General features: G+C 48.4%; 1 protein-coding gene across 1 annotated transcript; it reads left to right on the plus strand.

The window, feature by feature from the left end:
• Nucleotides 1–214: 214 nt before the first annotated feature.
• LOC141917123 (olfactory receptor 14A16-like) lies at nt 215–9522 on the plus strand. The gene is made up of 2 exons (XM_074810216.1): nt 215–233; nt 8525–9522. The coding sequence occupies exon 2, from the start codon at nt 8587–8589 to the stop codon at nt 9520–9522; it is 936 nt and encodes a 311-aa protein (XP_074666317.1). The 5' UTR covers nt 215–233; nt 8525–8586.
• Nucleotides 9523–9757: the final 235 nt, after the last annotated feature.

A 9757-nucleotide genomic window follows, 5' to 3' on the forward strand; every position in this document is an offset into this window, starting at 1 on the left:
GAACTCAAATTGGATCAAATTTGTCTTAATCGCCACTGCAGCACAACCCACCCCTAAACCCACCCTGAAACTAACCTGGAAAACAGAATCACCCGTGTAGGTGGGTCAGTGGCCCTTGCCAAGGGAAAAGTTGTGCCACCTTAATGATTTAGTTCAGGAACAGTTAAGTGCAGGACATCTCATACCTACCACCAGTCCTTGGAACACCTCGGTGTTTGTTATTTTAAAGAAAAGTGGTAAATGGTGACTTTTACATGATCTCCGACACATTAATGATGCCATGGAGGATATGGGTACGTTACAGCCAGGAATATCCTCCCCAACAAGGATTCCCCAAAACTGGCATCTTGTAATAATTGATCTGAAGGATTGGTATTTACCATTCCCTTGCATCCAGATGATGCACCTAAATTTGCCTTCTCTGTTCCCAGTATTAATGTCAGTGAACCTGCAAGACGATACCACTGGGTTGTTTTACCACAAGGCATGAAAAACAGCCCCACGATGTGTCAGTGGTTTGTTGCAAAGGCTTTGAGCCCTGTTAGAACACAAGTCCCCCAGGCTGTTATAGATCATTATATGGATGACATCCTCATAGCAGCAGAAACACAGGAGATGATGGAAAAGGCTCTTGCTTTACCCAAAGACTCAGTATCTCAAATGGGGTTGCAAATAGCGCCTGAAAAGGTACAGAGATCATCACCCTGGCAGTACCTGGGGTGGAGAATTTGTGAACAGACCATTGTCCCACAACAGGTTGAACTTAAAACTGATGTTAAGACTTTAAATGATTTACAGAAACTGTTGGGAGCCATAAATTGGATACGGCCATTGTTGGGCCTAACTAATGATGATCTGCATAGCTTGTTTGATATTTTGCGAGGAGATCCTTCACTGACATCACCCGGAGTACTTACAGAGAAAGCGAGACAAGATCTCCACCGTGTAGCTAACGCCATCTCAGAAACACAAGCATCGCAATGTGTGCCCAGCCATACAAAACCAGTTTTCTTTATCAAGGCATCAGGTAAAGACAAAATCGCGACTTGCCCTGAATACCAGAGGACTCCCTCTCTTCAACAGCCAGTGGTGTCAACCCTCGGGGACTCGCCTCCTCAGAATTATGGCAATCTGACATCACTCACTTCGCTGCATTTGGAATGTTAAAATATGTACCTGTGTCTGTTGATACCTTTTCTGGAGCAGTGTCTGCGTCCTGCCATACAGCGGGGAGTCAAGCATTGCCCGGCATTCCCCACTCACCGACCGGACAGGCCACTGTGGAGCGTACGCATGGCACGCTAAAGCATCTATTACAACAACAAAAAGGGGGAGATGGAGGGTATCAATCTACACCTAAGGAAAGGCTAAATAAGGCATTATATGTCATGAACTTTTTAAACATTTCCCCTGTCTCACAGGTGCCACCAATATTGCGTCACTTCTCGTCGCAGATACCACATCAACAAGAAGTCCAGGGCAAGGCTCAAGTGTTAGCAAAAACCCTGGAGAGTGGTAACTGGGAAGGACCAGATCCTTTAATAACCTGGGGAAGAGGTTATGCTTGTGTCTCCACAGGTCACGGTCCCCGGTGGTTACCGGCAAGGTGTGTGCGACCACACCTGAGACATGAGAGGCAGCTTTTGGTGGACACTCAGGAGCCGGCTGTGGGTGCTGTGGATGCCCCTGTGCCGACAGTTTGCGGTCTCTTCGACTGATCATTTAAGCAGAATGGATGGGTAATGCTTGCTGCTGCAATAGGACCAAATACACCATCTCTGTCCTCAATCACACTACGGTTGCCAACTCTTTTAAGACAAAACGCTGACAGTAATTGCAACTCCTTAATGAAATATATAGGCTTACTAGTCACTAGGAAAGATGTAGCTTCGACAAAATGTAGTTATTAATAAGGATGAAATGCTATAAGAATGTGTGTATTCAACTTCCTTTGTTTAGCAATATTAAGAACTCAAGTGTTTAACCTTATTAGAAACTCCCTTGGTTTTCCCCCTTGAGTGGTGGCCAGGCTCTGGGTGGAACCCAACAGGAGGATGAGATCAGATGTTTCCACTCAAAGAAAATTGCCAGTTATTTTGGCCTGTTGATTTAGAGGCTGGACCTGCTTGCAGCAATGTTGGATGCCTCACGTACGGATGGACGCATCGCGTAGGATTTCCGGTTTGCGAGGAAGGGCACTCTAAATTCTTGCTGCATCCAGGGTTCCCCAGCAATTGCGGATCTGAATGTTAGTACCCATTAAGTAAGTGTGCTATTTCGTATTTTCCTTACTGTTTACTTTTGTAGTATTTAGTCATATCCCCTAATTATGGGTACTGAAATTAGCCTACTCTTTTTAACTAGTAACTGTAACCACTGTATTGTTTCTAGCATTCTGTGAAACTGTTTTAAGTATGTTGTATTTTTGGAGTTTGCCTAACCCTTAATTGATAAAGTCTCCAAATAAGTCTTGCAAGTGCAGTTGCAAAACAAAGAAAGGGCAGTTGTGGGAGGCATTGGCCTGTCAGCCTTACACAGCCTCTGAGCAATAGCTAGGGTTGATGAAGAACAGGCCTTGGAAGATAGATAAGAAACTGCTGAGTTGTGCCAAGGTAGTGGGCAAAAACAGCAGACAGCTGTAACACTGAGCTGTGAAAAAGCACTAAGCTGTGACAAGTTACCGTCGCGGTAGGGCGGAATGCGCCATGGAATATGGGAAATTAGTTCAATTGACCCGTGAAACTAATAATGGACCAGCCTATACCTCTCAAAAATTTATTCTTTTTTGTCAACTCTGGGGTATACGTCACATCACAGCTATACCACATTCCCCCACAGGGCAAGCCATCGTGGAGAGAGCGCATCAAAACTTTAAAAGCGCTTTTGCAAAAACAAAAAGGGAGAGAGGTCTTGGCTGCTGCAGAATGACTTGCAAAAGCGGTGTATGTGTTAAATTACTTATGGCTCACAGGTGACAGGGAGGAACCACCAGTAGTAATACATAGTATGGGTCTGAAATCCGGTATAAGCCGGTGTGGAGATGGTGCTTTTGCTCAGTACAAAGATGTTGCTATAGGAGAGTGGAAAGGACCTGTGGAACTAACAGTGACGGGTTGAGACTATGCCTGCGTTATTACAGATACCAGCACTAGATGGGCTCCATCTCGCTGGGTGTGGCCTTGGAAAGGAGATCAAGTTTGTGATTCTAAGCCTTGTGATGGTTCTGACAGCGATTAATGCTCATCCAGCAAAAGTAGTGTTTCCCCGACCGAATATAGGGGCAACTATAGCTAAAGAGAGAGGTCAAGAATCCTTCTGCCATTTGATGGCTACTCCGTCGGACCCATTCAGAACATGTTTATTGAGAATCCCTTACTTTGACCCACAAGAATTCATTGGGTTTGTGTCAGATGGTAGATGGACAAAAATGAAATTTTCACAGGCCAATGCCATTGCTCAAATTACCCAGCCTGGCACCAACACCACAACCTTTTGGCAAGGTCAACTTATCATGAGCAAAGAATTGTTAAAAGGAGTAATCATTGTAATTATTGTGATTATTGTGCTTGCTATTATTTTGCCGTGCTTAATTTCTTGTATTAGACAATCGCTGCAGAAAAGCTTGCAAGGAGTTTGGATTGCTCAAAAACAAAAAGAGGGATCTGCGGGGATTCTAAAGGATTTCCTGTGAGGAAATGGGCATGTGAGCAATCCTGCATATGAGCAAGGCTGGTAAAGTCTCAGCTTCGGCAAGGATGTGACTAGGAAATGACCCTGAAAGAATGAGGAAGAACCCAGGAAGATAAACAACTTCAGGGTGTGGGTTTGGGCGGAGAAGGAAGTTTGTACAATGTCGATGTGGCAGTTTTCATCCAATCAGAAGAGAGCTTAAGGCGCATGTGCAAAGCTAACTGTCCAATCAGAAAGAATTATACCATGTGATCATATCATGTGATTCTCACCAACACTATAAAAGGCTTGCTTCACTACAATAAAATCAGCATTGCTGGATCACGTTGATTGTGTGCATGACCTTATCTCCCACAGAAGTCCTGCTCTTTGCCTTCTTCCCTTCTCTCAGGAGCCTCAGCTCTACTTTCTCACACCTGACTGTTACATCCCTGACCAGCTCCTCCTTGTTTCTAGCTATGATTTCCTGCAGGACACCTCCCCTCACTGCCTCCTCAGTCACCCTTGTCTGGGAGATGTTGTCAATTAACTCCAAAACCTCCTGGATGACTTTCACTTTGCTATGTTGCCCTTTCAGCAAATACTGGGATAATTTTAGTGTGCTATGAGGACCAGGGCTTGTTCCAGTTGAATGAAGCTTCTTCATCTACTTCCTCTTCCTCATCAGGGGGTCTACAGCAGACAGCCACCCACCACAGTGTTGTTGCCATAAAGCTGGTATGAGAAAACCCTCTAAGACTCAATGTGAGTTTCAGAAAGCAGCACTCTTTATTTCAGTACGGAGCACACAGGGGAGAGCTCCTCCTGAAGTGTGCGTGCCGATCGTCTCCAAAGTAAAAACTTATATAGTAGCCAATCATTCGTATTCAACATTATCCTGAGAAATTATTAACATATTCAACACTTTTCCTGGAACTCATTAATATATGTAAATGTCCTTCTTGCATGCACACTTAAGATCTTAGATGGTCTTCAGGGGCCCTCTGGTGGTCTCCGATAGTCATCACGGTGCTCGCTGGTTGACCCTTTTCCTTGCACATGCTCGATTTCTACTTGGCTAATTCCCATCTTCTTGCTTAACTCGTACCAGTTCTGTCCAGAACAATTCTTTCTTCTTGCAGGTCACCTGAGCCAGTACCTGCCAGTAAGATTTATTTTTCTCTTCTCTTCTTAACACTGAGTTAACCAATTACAACTATTTCATAATTTAAATTTTCCACTAACTACTACATATAGAAGATGATTAAATCACAATTTTTACTTTAACAATTTTTTATGAAGAGCTTTTATTTTACTGTATTGATCAGTCTGATTTGATTTTATATATATATATCTCAATATCTATCTTCATTACTGTCATTAATCACATTTATTCATTTGATTTCTTGATCCCTAAATCAGGATAGTGAAGGTAAGGGGATTTCAAGCAGCATTGTTGGAGCATAACAAGTTTCCTTAGTTACATAAGACCTAACCAAATATTTTAACCATCACACATGGTTCCTAAAGCTCATCTAGTTTCTGTGATTGAGTTTCGCATCAAACAACATTCTAACATTCTATTTCTACTACATTTAAATCTAGTGCTTTTTATAACAGTGTTGCCCATGACAACTCTCTCATCCATTCCTGGCAGAGCTCCACACATTCCTGCTGCTCTCTTCCAAAAAGGGCAACTTCCGCTCTGGGTCCAGCCCCATGGCCTTATCAGTACCAGACCCCCAAGACCCCACAGTTTCTCCAGGAGGGAGGATTTGTAGGTGTCTGCCACTCCTCATGCTGTTCTCCTGTGAGAGACACCCCAATCAGGGTGAGCCAGCAGCACGCAAACATGAAAATCTGACCAAATGGAGCTTCAGTCCGTGAGGACCTTGAGAAACTCTGGGATTGGGCAAATGGAAGTCACTTGAATTTTTACAGGGAGAAGTGTCCAGGCCTGCATGGGTGGGGGGCATCAGGACAGGCTGGGACTGGGCTCGCTGAGCAGCAACTCTGAGGAGAAGGGCCTGGGCACTGCAAGGGATGCCCTACGAGACAGGAGAGGATGGACACGGTGAACAAGGGCAGCTGCCTACGGGGCTGCATTAGGAGGAGTGTGGGCCACCCAGACACCCTGAGTTACCATCCCCCTCCACTCAGCACTGGGTGTGTCCCAGGGTATGGCTCCCCATTTTGGAGAAGTAGGGACGACCTGGAGAGTGTTGAGTGAAGGTCTGTTAAGGTGGGGTTCGGGACCTAGTGCCCATGACCTCTGTGGGGTGGCTGAGGGGCCTAGACTTGTTTCATTCAGTGGTGTGGAGGCTCAGGCACTATAGGAGTAGCCTGAGAGTGGCTGAGGGGTGATTTCAGAGATGATGGAGTTTTTCTTTTTACTAAGATAGAGGATGAGAAAGAAATAATGCAAGTTAGTGCAGCTGGGTTGGCCCAGACTGGACAAAAGAAAAAAAAAAAAAAAATCACGCCAAAGGTGGCGCTACAGTGAAATTCATCACCCAGAGAGAGACTGGATCAGATCAAGTCTTATTTCAAAGGGAGAACCAGGGAGGATGACAAGTATCAGTAAAGGAAAGAATATTCTCAGGTAAGGACAAGGTGAGACAGTATCACAATAGAAGAGACTTTGGTGGAGATGACAGAGGGTTGTGGAAAAGCTGAAAGCCCCCAACCAAGCCAACCTCTTCCTTATTTTGGCCATGGCTGGTGTTTCTGCCACTGATGCCTATGAGGAGGCACAGTCTCCTGCAGCACTGGGGCCTCATTGCCCCCTTGTCCCTACTCAGGAGCCTGGCAGGTGCACATCTCCATCGCCCACTGCCCCAGGAAGAGCCCTGAGCAATGGGTGAGGGACAGGATCTCCCTTCCCAGGGGCTGGGGGTCACGGCTTGGCCCTTTGGTTAATGGGGTCAGGGCTTGGCCCTTTGGCTTCATGAAACACATGCAGGTTTCCTCAGCATCAGAGCCACCTTTCCTTTGCTTTTCCCTACCTGCCATCACTGCCTCCACATTTCTGCTCTAAGTGGAGCCTGGGGAGGCTTTGTCAACAGTGTCCCTCAGTGGGACCCATTAAAGCCACAAGAAACTTTGCAGTTTGAATATAACTTTGACTTCCTCAGAGGTTTCTCAGCAGCTTCTGAGTGTCTGGGTTTCATGGACTCAGCACCAAACCCACCTGAGGGGTCATTAAAATATCTTGGGCTGGTCCTGTGCTGCAGAGCTGGGCCGGGCTCCTGGGACGGAGGGAGCTCAGGGCAGGTGGTCAGCGCTGCAGAGAGACAGCTCTGCCCAGGAGCAGCTCCTCTGCAAAGCGCAGCAGGGCTGAGGGCACTGCCTGCAGGCACCGAGGGCAGAGGAGCCGGGCACAGAGAGGGGAAAGGCAGACGGCAGTGGCAGGATGCTGAGAGCTCACTGGAGGAGAAATCTTCACAACACAGTAAGTGTCCTCCTGTTTTGCTGGGTGGGCAGTGGGAGATGGTAATCTATTTCTCCTTTCTGCAGCAGGCTCTAAGACCCCATTTCTTGTGTGCAGATGTCTGAGCCTCTCCTGAGCCCCTGAACACACAGAGATGTCCCTGGGCATGGTCCTGCTGCCAGGAGGGGTCTGCAGGGCAGAGCTGAGGACACAGTGGGTGGGATGGGGGCTGTGACCATTGACAGGGAGGAGATAAGGGGAAAGAGAAATAGCTCCAGGCACGGACAGCTCCAGGCATCGGAGCCATCTTTCACAGGGAGTGAAAGAACTAGGCTGACAGCAAAGGTTCAGGGTGGGGGGTGGTATTTGTGCAACTCCCTATTAGACCTTCAGTGAAAGTGCTGTTTACATAATAATCCCCTCTGTTCTTCTCCCCCACCCAGCAGAGCCTCTGCCCTCCAGGCCACAGGATCCAGGGCAGGAGCTGCCTCCTGTGCATCCAGAGCTGCAGCAGAGGAGACTCTCCCCAGTGCCCATCTGTCCCTCCCTGGCCTTGCCTCCCTTGGCAGAAGCATTGGGCCATTGCTCCTTGGTTCTCCACCTGCCCCTGCTGCTGCTTCTCCTGTTTTCAGGCTCTCTGGGGATGGGGCTTTCAGCTGCAGCTCAGCAACTGGCCCTGCAGGTCCTGCCATGCAAATATGTTCATGGCAGCAAGGTGCCCAAGCCCCCTTCGAGCCTCTGGGTCTCTGGGAAATGCTGCCCATGAGCTGGGGATAAACCTGGATCTTTTTGCCAGACACCCCCTCTGCAAGGAGTCAAAAATCTCAGAGATATTTAATGGGGACGGCAGTTTTCCACTGGATTCCTCTGCTCTCAGCAGCATCCAATTTCCTGTCAAAGGAACAGCTGGGTGTGAGCCTCCTGCAGATTCCAGAGGTGCAAGCCCAGGGCAGCTGAGAGCAAGTCTGATGGACAGCCTGGCTCTCCTCACTCTGCACTAAGGCTCTGCCCGTTTGCACCCCCGCACTCTCCATGGAGCACTTGTAGCGCAGCAGCAATGTCCAGGCTGTCTGCCTTCAGAACGCACTCCTCAGGTAGGACAGGGCAACAGGAGCCAAAGCCACAAGAGCAAAGGCCCACAGCTCTGCTCTGCAGCCGGGGGCCCTGGGAGGGACAAGGCTGAAATCTCTTGGATGTCAGGAGTGGAGTTAAGCAGCGATGACTGCGGGTTCCTCTCTGCCTGTTGGTGCACAGCAGGACTGACTCCTGCAGAGGCCACAGCAGAATCCCTTGCTCCCCACTGCCCCCTCAGCCAGCAAACATCAGAGCTCCAGCCTGGGAGCTGCAGGAAGGTCTTTCTGGAAGGACAGAGACTGGGAGGGGTGGGGGTACAGTGAGAAATGGAGGAAATTTTGCAAAAATAAGTCAATCCTAACCATTCACTAACTTTTCCTCCTTGGGCAGTCCCTAATTTACAGAGGCAGCAGATGTCCAACGGCAGCTCCATCACTGAGTTCCTCCTCCTGGCATTCGCAGACACATGGGAGCTGCAGCTCTTGCACTTCTGGCTCTTCCTGGGCATCTACCTGGCTGCCCTCCTGGGCAACGGCCTCATCATCACCGCCATCGCCTGTGACCACCACCTGCACACCCCCATGTACTTCTTCCTCCTCAACCTCTCCCTCCTCGACCTGGGCTCCATCTCCACCACTCTCCCCAAAGCCATGGACAATTCCCTCTGGGACAACAGGGACATCTCCTACTCAGGATGTGCTGCCCAAGTCCTTTTTTTTCTCTTCTTTATCTCAGCAGAGTTTTATCTCCTCACCATCATGGCCTATGACCGCTACGTTGCCATCTGCAAACCCCTGCACTATGGAACCCTCCTGGGCAGCAGAGCTTGTGTCCACATGGCAGCAGCTGCCTGGGGCACTGGGTTTCTCTATGCTGTGCTGCACACAGCCAACACATTTTCACTACCACTCTGCCAAGGCAATGCTGTGAACCACTTCTTCTGTGAAATCCCCCAGATCCTCAAGCTCTCCTGCTCACACTCCTACCTCAGAGAAGTTGGGCTTATCATGGTTAGTGTCTGTTTAGCATTTGGATGTTTTGTTTTCATTGTGGTGTCCTATGTGCAGATCTTGAGGGCCGTGCTGAGGATCCCCTCTGAGCAGGGACGGCACAAAGCCTTTTCCACGTGCCTCCCTCACGTGGCCGTCGTCTCCCTCTTTATCAGCACTGGCATGTTTGCCCACGTGAAACCCCCCTCCATCTCCTCCCCATCCCTGGACATGGTTGTTTCATTTCTGTACTCGGTGGTGCCTCCAGCAGTGAACCCCCTCATCTACAGCATGAGGAACCAGGAGCTTAAAGAGACATTGAAGAAGCTGATTCAATCAGCTCTTTCTCACCACCATTAACCTGCCCATGTCTCTTCAATACTGATTTCACATTCATTACTGGAACCTCCTGTGCTTTGGGCATTTTCTCTGTGATAACCATGTTTGTCCATGTCTGCATCCACTCCACTTCCCCAGAGGCATGAACCAGCCTGTCTGACCCAGAGGTCTCTTCTCGTGTGTCTGGCACGATGGCACAGGTGGCCTCCCATGTGGCATCTCTGTAATAAAAGGGGATTTCCTCAATGTCTGGAGT

This window comes from Strix aluco, chromosome 34 (genome assembly GCF_031877795.1).
Source record: "Strix aluco isolate bStrAlu1 chromosome 34, bStrAlu1.hap1, whole genome shotgun sequence".
Lineage (NCBI taxonomy): Eukaryota > Metazoa > Chordata > Aves > Strigiformes > Strigidae > Strix > Strix aluco.